At 38.0% G+C, this 14,276-nt stretch overlaps 1 protein-coding gene across 1 annotated transcript; it reads left to right on the top strand.

Annotated features, from left to right (window-relative positions):
* Positions 1-252: 252 nt before the first annotated feature.
* On the top strand, positions 253-14,007 carry LOC125302696 (immunoglobulin-like and fibronectin type III domain-containing protein 1). Its single transcript, XM_048256034.1, is given in 25 exon segments — positions 253-432; positions 3,803-3,877; positions 4,344-4,466; positions 4,573-4,712; positions 5,010-5,109; positions 5,777-5,818; positions 6,443-6,482; positions 6,569-6,752; positions 6,938-7,051; positions 7,172-7,334; positions 7,497-7,769; positions 8,156-8,668; positions 9,018-9,142; positions 9,320-9,461; positions 9,622-9,915; positions 10,015-10,311; positions 10,894-11,073; positions 11,253-11,381; positions 11,487-11,795; positions 11,905-11,990; positions 12,162-12,354; positions 12,766-13,062; positions 13,250-13,308; positions 13,310-13,577; positions 13,721-14,007. Coding segments are annotated over 24 exon segments (4,125 nt in total). The 5' UTR covers positions 253-432; positions 3,803-3,828; the 3' UTR covers positions 13,726-14,007.
* The last annotated feature ends 269 nt before the right edge of the window (positions 14,008-14,276 follow it).

Genomic DNA, 14,276 nt, shown 5'->3' with positions numbered 1-14,276 from the left:
CATGCAGTTAGGCCTGTCCTCCAAACACTTCTTACAAAATATCCGGCCTCATCAGTAAATTAGTGGCCTTACCTCAGTCATGGATGTTCTTATGTCCATTTGGTGCGAAGGCTGAGTTCTTTACCCACCACTGACCATTCAGTGTGTGTCTGGAATTTTACACACAATTCTAACAAGCAGAATCTGTGGCATTATCTGGCAGAGAAAGTTAGTGAGGGAGGAGTTTAAGATCCTATAGTTCTCACCTCTTGGGCCACAAACAGACAGTAAGTGAAACCCTCACCATTGCGGGGGTGGCCCACAAAAAAAGGCCTGCTCAGAGAATCTTCAAAGAGCTTTACTAGTGTTGCAAAGAGGAGACAACACTAAAATATCAGGAAGAGTGTGGAAAGCATAAGAAGCTGTGACCACAGAGCATAATCAACATTCAAAGTAAGTTCCTCTGTCTTCTGTCCAATTATCCCTTCTTTTAATCTTATTCCACAACTTTGCTATGACAACATGTATCCTTTCTTTCAGCATTATTACACAACTTGTGCTATTACAACATGTATGCTATTGGAACTTTAGACGACACTCACATTTAGCAAATAATTAAACTTGGGCCACTAATTGTACACTTACAGATTCTGTGTGTTTGCCTCTGCACATCATGTTCACTGCATCATACTGGTTCCATGTTCTATAAGCCTTCACAATAACTCTGTGTATGTTGTAGTATGTAATATGAATAAATATTAATAGAAAAAGGTCTATAAGAGAACTAACTTAATTAATGTATTCTATTTTATGCTCATCTGTATGGTGACATTGCCAATTGAAGCTTGAAAATCTTGAACAAGTAATGGCGAAAAAAGGATCCCTGATATGTGATACGTGAAACTGTGAATGAAATATCTCCATCTGTCTTCTGTTCTGTATACAGCATGTATTAAAAACATAACTGGCATGCCCTATTCATTTACTCCTGTAGTGACCTGAATGTCAATAGCGCTTCCCCTCATGGCTCACTATTTTTCTGTTTAGCTGTTAAAAAACAGCTAATTCCACCAAATATGCAAACTTGCTCCACAGCACAGCAATTAATTATACAATATATAGGTAATTTATACATACAAAATTCAATTCAACAGTGCATGGAGACTAGTTTTTATTTTTTTTTAAATGCCCTTTGGTAGTTAGATTGTTTATGTAGAAGTAACTGAGTTTCACTAGTTTCACTATGTTTTTAAAGCTGTGTAAAAAATAAGCTGCAAAAAACCTGTGAATGCAAAAAAAAAATGTACAAATGTTTTTCGAGTTCACCATAGCTACACAGTACAGTAATTATTTGTTACAAGTAATTAATTAATATTACCAATTACATAATTAATAACAGTGCAGGGAGACTAGCTTTCAGACTTTTAAAATGGCCTTTGGTAGTTAGTTATATGGAAGGAAACACCTGAAATCTTTTTTTGCCAACACATTGATGTCGGTCAATGCACTCTAATAATACTTTGTGCTGCTTTAGCAATTTTGACCCCCCCTCTTTAGCACAGGGCATGGAAACTTAAGATAGTGGTTGAATGTGAAGTTACTGCAAAGACGTAGCCTACGAGTCATAAAAATCAACATAAAAATGTAAGGCGAGCCTGGAGTCATACCGCTAGACGGAGCTAAGGATCGGAGAACCAAGTCTTCCTGAGCCACATGGGCAACTGTATTTATAAATCAATCACAAGTTGCTGTTGCCATGCTGGGCTATTTTTCACCTGATACAAATATGGACACAGAGAGGAAGGTATGCATGCTGTTAACTTACGCATATTTCCTGATGCAAATTCCCCGATCCAAACCTGATTCCCTATATTTAAAGAATATCTTACACAATGAATTAATATTGTATGTCGCTATGTAAACAAGTGACAGTGTCATTTTTTACAATGGAAGCATGAGGTACAAAATATTATTGAAACATATGTTTTATATTTTAAAATGAAATATTACTTTGTATTATATAACTAAAAAACAAAGGGGAAAATATAACGTCAACAAGTCTCCTTTTTATCATTCACTTCGTTCCACTCACATTTTAAAGGAAAATAAATTATACATCAGCATCATCATATACTGAATTGATACACTCCTTTCAAACGTTTGCCATTTTGGCTCCATTTGTTTGAAAAAAAGGATGTTTGGTAGCATAACAGGGAAGCTCCACCAGTCACGTAACTGAAGCGCTCCCTTCGCGACACGTAAAATCCATTTTAGAAGACTGGTCTATTTTATTTGAACATACGTGCCGCTATCTTATGTAGCTATTTCCATTGATTATAGTGAAAGCTAATTGTTGCAGCAGACGCAACGCTTCGCCGCTTCGGTTACGTGCCTGGTGTAGCTTCCCTGTTAGTACAATCACACATCTCGACAGTCTCAAGCAGAGGGTAGCCTGTGTCACGAGTTGCTCTGTGACTGATGGCTTTATGAGGTATGTGACCTATTGCTGGCAGAGGAGGCAGCAAGTGGCCTCAGTCTACTTCAGTGCATGCAAAGTGTTCTCGGATCACATAAATTCCTTAATTTACAATCCGTTTTGAGTTTCCGCTTGCAGAACAGATCACATAAAATCATCCTCCAAGGCACGCACAAGTGAAAGGGAGCTGTGTACACATTTCAAGTTTGGCAGGAAAAAAAAAATATAGCAGGTTGTTATCATCCTATATCCGATTTCAGTCAGGTTGCAGGGATAAGTTCTGGCATCACCATACCATGGGTATTTCACAGGCTGTTAACGCGATCAGAGTGTACATGGTAGACAATGTAACAGCTAGAGAAAAGCAATATACAACCTACATTGTTAACTATTTGAATACAATCAGAAACATGCTCACTTAAACAGCATGATATTGAAAAACTAAACACAACGCAAATCCAGTCTTGCTAAATTTAGCGTAAATATGTGTACTCATTTAAGAGCAGAAAACTAAGATTTTACTCCCCAGCTTTCAATCATTCGATTTAATAGAGACTTCAACATGAGTAGGCCTAGAGTTTGCTTAAAATATGTCAGCATCGGATTCTTACTGTAGACGGATTGCCTAAATCCAGTGGTTGGAGAGCTTGGAAACTGACACCAATGCTGACTGTAGCCATCTGGAATGATAAATCCTGTCTGGGACATATGGAGTTTTGGACTGTTGCTAAAAGCTGATACAGCTTCTTACAGCATGTGATGTCCTAGACCTACACACTATAGTCAGCTGTAAGACTGTAAGACTCTACACTCTAATAAAATGTGTTCATACATTTTGTTTGTTTAGAAAGAGATACAGAAGGAAATCTGCATATATTGTAAGATAGTGTGTCTATTCCAAAAGCATTATGACACAAAAAAACTAAATGTAAAAGTGGTGAAATTCCACGTTTGCCACTTTACACATGCAATACCATAAAGATCAGTTTACTGTCTAGGCACCTTGCTCCCTTCCTTTCCCTGTTTTAAAAATAAGTTGATCCTGACTCCCAGTGACCTTTATTCAACATACAGTACAGTAAATCTACTGTACTCAGAAATAAACTATTCTATGAAAATTGATACACTGAAAGTTTTCATTGGTACTATGCCAGTGTCTAGTGGGTTTTTCACTGCTGTATAGGACGCTTTTTGCCAAATAAAAACAGAGATAGATGGACAAAGTCTACATTTCTGTATGTTGTATATCCTCATAATGATCAAATATTCAAAAAGCTGAATTTATCATCCTTTCTATTTATTTTAAGAAGTGAGTACTAATTTTGCAAATTATTTCTTTTTTCCAAGATCCTAGTACATAAAGGAACACCAGAATGAAATTCAGGAAAACAAAAGATGAAGAACCCACTGCTCCTGGGCAAGGTGAGCAAAGGCCATAATAATGCTGTAGAAAATGTGCAACAAAATGGCACTACGTATGCTATCAAACATGGGATAATAGACGACATGGACGGTTCACAGAAAGAAATGCACGATTGAGGCAAATGGCCCCGACGCGACACCGAATGGCATGGAGTCCATTATCCTGCTTATTACACTGTTGCCACTTGCGTTGTGTTCATTTTCTGTTATAATTTAAATAATAATAATAAATGTTAACCTTCTGCCAAGGAATTAAACAAGATAAATGAACTGTTATTACCAAAATGATATTTCTTTCATAATATTTCAGAGAATGATTTCCCCTCAGTACAGAGAATGGCCTAATAGTTGTAATGATCACAAGCTAGTTCACTCACATCAGTCCGATAATATGTACAAATATATATATATATATATTTTTTTTAAAAGAACTTTCCTCAAGTTCACAACTCCTTTTCCTCTGTAGTGAACATCAAGAGAAGGTCCAGAGTCCCAGGAGTAATGATCACACAATATGTTGAGGAGCTTCCAGAAGGAAAGACCACACCTGACTTCACCCGCAAGCCAATTGCTCTTACACTCCAAGAGGGTAGGAAATGATTGTTATATATGTAATGACTTTCAGATCTTTTTTTATTGTGATGACAGTCAAAACACAGACCTTACACCACTGTGATTTCATATTGTTTTTGCAGGTAAACTAGCTATTTTCAGGGCCATAATTACAGGCGATCCAACACCAACTGTGACCTGGAGAAGAAATAATGGCAACACTGATGACCCTGAAAAGTATCAAGTCATTTTTGACCCAAATTCCAATGAGCACCAACTCCAGGTGCTAGCACTACTCTCTTTTTTATATATGCAAGGACAATAAATTATGTTTCAAAACTCTGACATGACCAAATTAACACACTCAAATGATAAAATGAATTCCAAACACAACAATCTTTCAAAATCATGGTAAGGTGTAGTATGGGCATGCAAATGTTCTTCTCTTTTTAAAGTGCTTTTCACAGATGATGGAAGGATAAATACTAATGGCGCGTAATGGGGTCTTGATATCCTTTTCCCATTGGAGTCCTTCAGAGGATTTTTTTTTTTCTGACATAGCTCAATTGCATTCAAACAGATGCCAAATATAGATCCAGATCAAGCTGATACGTATAAGTGCTATGCAGTCAATGAATTTGGAAAAGCTGTTGTAACTGCAGCACTCAATATCATCGAAGGTGAGTATATTTTTGTGAATATGTAGATTATAATTTGCGGTAAAACTTTACGTTAAGGGGACATGAATTATCATGAATTCATGCATGTATTATTCATGATTTATGTATTACTTCATTCCTTAATATCTCATGAAACATCAGTTCATAGTCTGTTATTTGTGACCTCATACATGAACAGCACAACACCTAAAGTTCTGTATAAGGTATGATGGAAACATCATTATGAACTATGATTTATTAAGCATGATCATGATTATTTCTTTTTCTGCCAAAAATGTGGTCACCACTGCTCAATATTCTCAAATTTGAACACAACTTTGTGGTTCTCTGGACAAATGTCATTATTCACCACTTTAGTTGAGGGGCCAGAGACATGAACTCATGAGAAGTTAACCTTAAATTCATGTAATCATGATGATCATGCTTAAGAAATCATAAATCAAAATGAGGTCATGAATGAGAGACTATGAACTCATGTCAATTCCTGATGATTCATAAGATATAAAGGAATTGAGTAATGCATAAATCATGAATTAATTCATGCTAATTGACGTACCCTTACCGTAAAGTGTTACCGAATTTGCTTATATCACCTTATAATTGCACGTTACATTTTTTTATTGCTGTTTATTTATATTTTTGGATGTTATTATTTTGCAAACTCCAGTTGGATTCAAGAAAAGCAAAGCACTGCAACAAGCCAGAACAGGTAAACGATGCACTGATAGAATTAGGCCCTGTGTCTACCAATCATGTTTTTTGTGCCGACGGCGGTTATTTTCTTTAAAAATCCTATGAAGTTCAGCGTTCACATCGCTCAGCGCCCTTGGTGCTAAAGTGGGGATCACATTGCACGCGATATGCACTGTGTTCGCTGCTAGGTTGCTCTTGGTTGAGGTAATGACCCAAAGATTTTTGTTGTGCTTGCCGCCGGGCTCAGCGCAAAATATCTATGATTTACAGCGCGCCACGGTCAAACTTTGCTCGGCGCAGTGGCAGACCAGTTCTTGTGCGCGCAAGCCATTGAAAATAATGAGTTTCATAGTGCAGCACTGCCATTTGCGCAAGCAGTGTGACCCCCGACCATTTTTTCTCTCTTCAACCACCCCCCCCCCGACCATTTTTTCATCTCTTCAACTTTTACAACAGCGCTGGGCTTGTCAATGTCACTTCTCTCTTGCAAGCAAAGAGAATGGGCGATGTTGCCACAAAATTTGGTGGACACAGGCCCTTAATCTGTTATGTTCAACGCTTTATGTCACACACTCTTGGAAATAAAAAGAATGTATAAGGCCAACCAATACATGTACTGATTGTAAATCAACTTTTCTAGCACAACGAGAAATGCCAGCGCCACACCTTCTAAAGACAAGGTAAGTGAGATTTTCAGAAAAAAACACACTTTTAAACCACATTTCAGAATATGAAGTATAAGAAATGTATTTTACTCTTCTTAAAGGGCTGAGCGACCTAAAGAAGAGAAGAAGGAAGGGGAGCCAGACGAGAAGTTTTGGGAGCTTTTACTTAGCGCTAGCAAAAATGACTATGAGCGCATCTGTGCTGAGTATGGAATCACAGATTTCCGTTGGATGCTGAAGAAACTCAACGAGAAGAAGAAGGAAAGGGAAGAGGAACAAGCACAGGTGATATAACAGTTACAGATGTGTTATCTTTGCTGAGATACACTAATGCAGTTCAGACCTGTCCCAATAAAGTTTGCTTTGCTTAGTTTGCTTTGCGACTATACAGGCTATACGCAGAATCCAATTATGTCTCAAATTGTATATAGTCTTCATTGTTATTGGGATTTTTGAAATTCTCCTTACAGGTTGTAAGTTATGTGGCCAACCTGAAACCAATTCAAGTCAAATCAGAGGGAAGCGCGGAATTTGAATTTGAAATGGACCTCAAGGACCCTACTTCAAGAATCTTTCTTTACAAAGTATGACTGATGTGATTTCTAGAGTTAGGTTATAAATGCAATGTATACACCAAAACACAATTGTGTTTACTTATAAGAGTTTTAATAGCTAACTCTTTTTATTTATTCATTTTCTAACAGGATGGGGAAATGGTTCCTTTTAGCATAGACGACGAGGAGAAACATTCTTTAAAACAGATAGGAAAGAAATTTGTGTTTTCAGTTAAAGACCTTTTGCCAGAGGATGCTGGGTTATACCAGGTGGATGTGGAAGGTGTCAACATCTTCTCAACAGATTTTAAAGGTAAGACAGCTGTTTAAGGTGTGTTTCTATTATATGCTACACATGTCATGTACATGATCCATGTCACTGAAATGGGATGTACATGAAGTGAACATCAAATCTATTGAAATTACCATGATAATGGTACAATGTGCAAAACAATGCTTTTTCTCCCGTCTGTAGTTCCAGCAGTGGAGTTCTTAGTGAAGATTCAAGAAGTGAAGGCCACAGAGAGAGAGGATGCTGTCTTTGAATGTGTTTTATCTCAACCACTGGAAAAGATCTCCTGGTTTGGGAAGACTGTGCCCCTGACACAGAGCGAGAAGTATGACATCCAAGTATCTGAGGACAAACTCATCCACAGACTGGTGGTAAAAGACTGTCTGCAACTAGACAAGGGCATCTATGCAGCTGTTGCTGGAATCAAGTCCTGCAATGCATGGCTTGTAGTAGAAGGTAACCGTAACCTAAGACTACAAATAGTTTTAAAGTTGGGATAACTGATACTTTGAATCTGAGAGCTAGCAGTCTTGCACTATCTATTGTGACAAAGAGATGTACATCTCTCAATTTACTAGCCTATTAGGACACTTTCAACAAATCAGTACTTAACAGTGTAAATGGCATACTGACATCAAAGGATATGTGATTTGCTAGTGCTATTACAGTATGTGAAGTGATGATTATGAGGAAATGAAGATTTAATTCAAGACTACAGTTGGCCCAACTGTCAAAAACTGCTTAAAGGCACAGTAACAAAGACAGACCAGAATTGTGGTCCTTAATATTATCACTGTGCTCCTGTATTTACATGTAATGATATATTCCTTTTATTGGCATAGCTGACAAAGAACCAAGTACGCATGGCAAGAAGAAAGCTCGTAAAACCACCACTGCTGGTGGTAGTGGAGTTGACCTGGCAAAAATCGCAGCAGAACAAAATGCCAAGATCCAGACTGAGAGAGCAGAGATAGTAAAGAAGGTGAAACAGGCACAAGCAGAGAAAGAGGTGGCTGCACCTAAACAAGAACCGACTCCAAAACCAACTGAGGAACCAACTCCTGAAGTAGTTGAAGAAACTGCTGTGGAAGCACCTCCTGCTCCAGAAGAACCAAAACCAGCCAAGGTCCCAGCTCCAGACAAACCTAAAAAGATTGTGAAAAAACCTGCAGCCCCTAAACCAAAGCCTGTGGTGGTAGAGAGCACTGAAGTTAAAGCTGAAGGAGAATTAGTTGAAGAAGAAATTGAAGTCGTAGAAGAGCCTATCATAATTGAAGAGGAACCTTCAACTGAGGGTGACGGTGAGAAAAAAAAGAGGGTCAGGACAGGCCCACTGGTCCCTGATACAGTCATCGGTAAGCTCATGTGAATATCCATCAACTCTGTTCGTCACACTGGTTAAATCATTGATTAGTTTGGAACCAATCTTCAGGAGCATTACAATTTTTAGGAAAAGCTATTTAGAGGAACAAAGAGTTTTAGGGGTATAATAAACTGCTGGCGTCTGAAGTTTCATTAACGCTAATGAAAGTTGTTATAAGACTAAATCAGCAGCAGATGAGGAAACACTTGAAAAGTCATGCCAAACTGACTTCATGATTCTTGGTTTTACCTGGATGTAGTTGTAAATGTAGCCTACTGTTTTCTCCTTGGTGTCTACAAGCTGTCAGAAACAGAAATCATTATACCGAACATATATTCCAGATCCTGGTGTCCACTTCACCTCTGGACTATCAGACGTCAATGCTATTATGGGTCAGTCAGCAGAGTTAGTCTGTAAGCTGAGCAGTGAAAACTGTGATGGAGTATGGTACAAAGACGGGAAAGAGGTAAGTCATGCAAAGACATTGAACATGTTAGAACATTTGACAAATTAAATAGTCATGAGCTAATATGATAATATGATCACTTCACATCTTGATGAAATGGATGAATTCATATTTACTCAACATTGCATTGTGTGATTTACTTCTAAAATACACTCACAGTCCCAAATCTTTGTTTAGTTAATGTCAGAAGAAGGATTGGCTATAATTAAAGATGGAACTTATCACAAACTGGTCATTAGTAAGTGCAAAGAGGAAGATGCAGGAAAATACCGCTTTGAGGCAGACGGACGGAAAACTGAGGCTATGGTGATTGTTGAAGGTAAGAAACTAATACATTTGCTAAATAGACATTTTGGAAGGGTCATCTTAAATGTTCCAGCATATACTTTGTAAAGTTTTTTTGCCTCACTAGGCTCTGTTTTGTGGCACTGTAGTGGTCTTTGATAATTAAACTTGAAGTGATCTGTGATACTTTGCAGATCCTCCTAGGATTGATCCAGATGAACTGGCTAAGTTCTCAGAGCCAGTGATCATAAAAGCAGGTCAGAATGCCACCTTCAAGCTGGACTTTGTGGGCCGAGAGCCAATGAAGATCCAATGGTACAGTGAAGGCGAGGAACTCTTGAACGACAAAAACATAAAACTAGAAAAATCATCCTCTCAGAGTTGTCTGCTTCTCAACAAGTGCCAGCGGAAACAAACAGGAGAGATTAAAATCAAGTTAAAAAATGAGTTTGGAACAATTGAAGCCCTATCCAAGCTTATTGTCACTGGTCAGTAAAACCATGTTGACCAATATCATGGCTATACAATGAGCTTCTCTTTTTAGTGTTATTTCTTTGAATGTTGCAAACTGTGATCTAATATTTCAGATAAGCCTACACCGCCTCAGAGTCCTGTTGAGATAGTTGAAGCCTCAGCTCATTGTGTGGAGATAAAGTGGCGCGCACCAAAGGATGACGGAGGCTCCCCTGTGATAAACTACAACCTGGAGCGTCAACAGTTAGGGCGCAACACTTGGAAGAAGATTGGTATGATTCCTGGTGTTCCTCACTACAAGGACACTGATGTGGACCACGGGAGGAAATACTGCTACCGCATCAGGGCCATAACTGCAGATGGCACAAGTGAGGTAATGGAAACGGATGACATCCAAGCTGGCACCAAAGGTGAGTGAGAGACAGATTGCATTATGATTAACACTGTTATGTTTCAAATCTACTTCCTTCATACCATTACATCTTTTCTTCTCACTTCTGCTCTGCACTTTTGATATAACTATTATGTCAGGGATAATGAACGACAATAGAATAGCAATAGAATAGCAATAGAAGGCCATGTCTCGAAGTGCATAAAACTTCTGCTACCTGAACGGTGTGAAGTCCATTGTCCTGCTTCTACCACTGTTGCAACACTTTGATGATATAATTTCATCTCTGTCATATGTTACAATGCCACTATGCTCTGGATACCTGTCACTAATGTGTTACTCTGTTTCAGTGTAACATTTCACTTAAAATTTGTTTGAAGTTTGGCAAATTGATATACAATCATCCAGATGTTTTTCTGTTGAGAAAATCAAGTGGAAAATGTACTAGATGTGGTTGCAATATACCAAATCAATGAGAGAAAATACATACTGTATGTAGACGTACATGTTATTTTTCCTTTAGATTTGCTGCAGGGTGACATAATGCTATAATTTCAATAAGTTATAAAAATGTTCTATTTGTTTCTATTCTATGCCACAGCTTACCCTGGCCCTCCCTCCACGCCCAAGGTGGTTAGTGCATTCAAGGACTGCATCAATCTTTCCTGGTCTCCACCAAGCAACACTGGTGGAACCAATATTGTGGGTTACAATTTAGAAAAACGCAAGAGAGGCAGCAATTTATGGGGCCCAGTAAACCCACTAGATGAACCCATCAAAGGTGTCAGGAATACATCCAACATAAAATCACATGATTTCTTTCAACTTAATAAGCTATGGGAGATGTTATGTACTAATGATATCTGATATGTATACACGGCCTTTACTGCTGATGTTATGCTGCTAATATTTTGTTAATCATTATATACATATATAAAAGTCTCTCTTAAACACTTCCAGCAAAAGAATATGGAGTGAAAGATGTCGTCGAGGGAATAGAATATGAATTCAGAGTGTCAGCCATTAATTTCTCTGGCGCTGGAGAACCAAGCACCCCTTCTGATTTCGTGTTTGCCAGAGATCCAAAGAGTAAGGCTCTATTTACACATTTAAACTGTAAATGTTATCATTCTTCTCTATACACGTGTACAGCTTTATTTATATTACATTGTTAATTCAATTTTTATATTACAGAACCCCCTGGAAAAGTTATTGATTTCAAGGTGACATATTCAACTTACACTTCTTTGTCCTTGGGATGGACTAAGCCCAAAGACGAAGAAGGGGTACAGGATGAGGCCAAAGGTTACTATGTGGAGATCAGGCCTGCTGAAAATACAGAGTGGGATCGTTGTAACTCAAATGCAATCACCACAACCTCCTATACCATCATTGGTTTAAAGTCCATGGCCATGTACTGGGTCAGAGTGATTGCAACAAATGAGGGAGGAGATGGAGAGCCTCAAGATTTAGACAACTACATTATTGCAATGCCACCTCCAGGTAGAAATACTGCCATGATATACTTACTTATCATTACCGAAGCTAAGTGAGTGTCAATAATGGTCTTAATATGACTATGCTCCTGTTTTGTTTTGGGGTTTTTTTCTAGTGAGGCCAACTTTTACAGATCGTAAAATGACAAGTTTCATGGTCGTGAGAGCTGGAAATTCAACTCGTGTCAACATCAACTTTAAGGTACTCTCTATTTAGGAATTCATTGATTTCTTACATTAATAAAAACATTCTTATTGTTAATTACGTGACATATGTAAGCACTATTAAGACCTTTCATCAAAAAAAAAAGATTTCTGAAAGTTAATTTGTATAATATCTCAAAGTTTTTCACAATTTTCCATAATGTTGCAGGCATCACCCATGCCAAAAATAACTTGGTTAAAGGATGGCATGCCCATATCCAAAAAAGTTACTGTAAGCAATGCTGAAGGCACATCACAGCTTCTGATTCCTTCATCGGAACGCTTAGACACAGGAATGTATACCATCATAATAAAAAACATTGTTGGACAAGAAACCTTCAGCACTGAGATTAGAGTAACAGGTAATACTACAATTACTGAATAATCCCAAAAATGCCATATGAAAAATACAATTTTAAAATGTTGATGCATCATAATATAACATATGCTTGAACTAATAAATGGAAATTCATATACAGTATTAGTTCAAACATATGTTTTATTATTACACATCAACTTTCACTAAAATCATTTTTTGACCATCACTAAGATTTTTTTTAAACATATCTGACCATATCCTTCTCCTATCTATCTCTTTATATCATATTGTCTTCTATTAAACTGTAATTCTATTCTGTAGCTCTATAAGGACTTAACTCGTTTGTCCTCTTTATGTTTCAGCTGATGTTAACACCATTTAAAACATTTTTATTGTAATTTGAGTCATACAAGATGAAATATTTTAGTATTCACACTCATCACTTAATGTTCAGATGACCCCAAGCCCCCCGGCCCTGTGGAGCTAGAGCAGAATGTCCCAGGTACTGTTACTGTGTCCTGGATGGCATCCCCAGATGAGAAGCGTGATGACAGGCTACATTATATGGTGACAAAGAGAGACTCAGTCAAGCACTCTTGGCAAACTGTGGCTGATCGCCTCTTCAATAATAACTTCACTGCTGTGAATATCTTGCCTGGACGAGAGTACCGCTTCCGGGTGTACGCCAAAAATGATATGGGAGTTTCTGACCCTTCAGAGTCTCGTAAATGGGAGGTGGTCAGAAAGAAAGGTATAATCACTTTTAAAGTAGTAGCTCAAGTCAACACTTGTGTACATTTGATCTAAAATATCAGCAATTGCCATAAGATTACTTTTTATGAACAAAATGAAACTCAGCGGCAGAATGACTTGCATGCATGTAGTTAATCTGGAGTCAGCTGGTATCTGAGTGGGACATTTTGTTTTCTATTAAACAGAGAAGTTTACTCTGAACATGCCCGAATCCAAGCCCTGCACCTTTGACGCGGCGCCAACCTTTTCTGGTCCCACTGAAGACACGAAGCAGCCCGGAGAGCTATGAGTGCTATATGAGCTGTGCTGTCAGTGGAAACCCTGCACCTCATGTCACATGGTATCGCAACAACATTAGTGTCAACACGGACACCAATTACTTAATCTCCAACACGTGTGGGGTCTGTTCAATGCTCATCTTGAGAGTGGGCCCCAAGGACAACAGTGAGTACAAAGTGATTGCGGAGAACCAACACGGCAGGGCAGAGTGCACTACCAAGCTCACAGTTCGAGGTATGAGTTTTTGATGCTGAAACTGTGCAATGTTTTATTTGATCTTATGCTTAGTAAGTGGATGACGCAACTAAGGTTGATTCAATTCGGTGTATTTGAGATTTCAAAGTATATTTTGTTCATTTATGTTTTTTATGTTTCAGAGTAAGTGATCCGGTGCTTGAAAGACTGGAGCTGAAAACATGGTGAAGCAAAGCTGAGAAATGATGTGCTCTTTAATATTGCTTTGGTTATATTTTTTGTGTCATGTGATTAGTTTTGTAAAAAACCCTATACATTTTACGTAGTCCTACATAAACACCTGAAGGAAAATGTATGAAATGCACCCCTTAAACCCACTGAAATGAAAATACATTATTACAACATCTAAAATGTGCCGACATATGTTAAATATGTGTTATATGCCCAATAAAAAAAGACTATGAAAACAGTTGTACTGACATTTTTTTTATTTACAAAACTTATGTAATAATATGCCATATACATGATCTTAAAAACAAATTGCTGAACTCCTCCCGCTCCCCCCAAACACAAACATCTATATTTACCCTTCCAAAACACAATACTGTTTTGAAAAGGGTTGGGGTGATTGTTGTGAAAGGGATTGGGGTGATTTATGTTGAGGGTTAAAGGATGGTTAGTTCTGCTTCTCCACGGACCAGCTCATAAATGCCATTACAGCAAGTTAGTATATCTTGT

This window comes from Alosa alosa, chromosome 10, assembly GCF_017589495.1.
Source record: "Alosa alosa isolate M-15738 ecotype Scorff River chromosome 10, AALO_Geno_1.1, whole genome shotgun sequence".
Lineage (NCBI taxonomy): Eukaryota > Metazoa > Chordata > Actinopteri > Clupeiformes > Clupeidae > Alosa > Alosa alosa.
The sequence above is the reverse complement of the archived record's forward strand: the minus strand, read 5'-3'. Positions and strand labels throughout refer to the sequence as shown.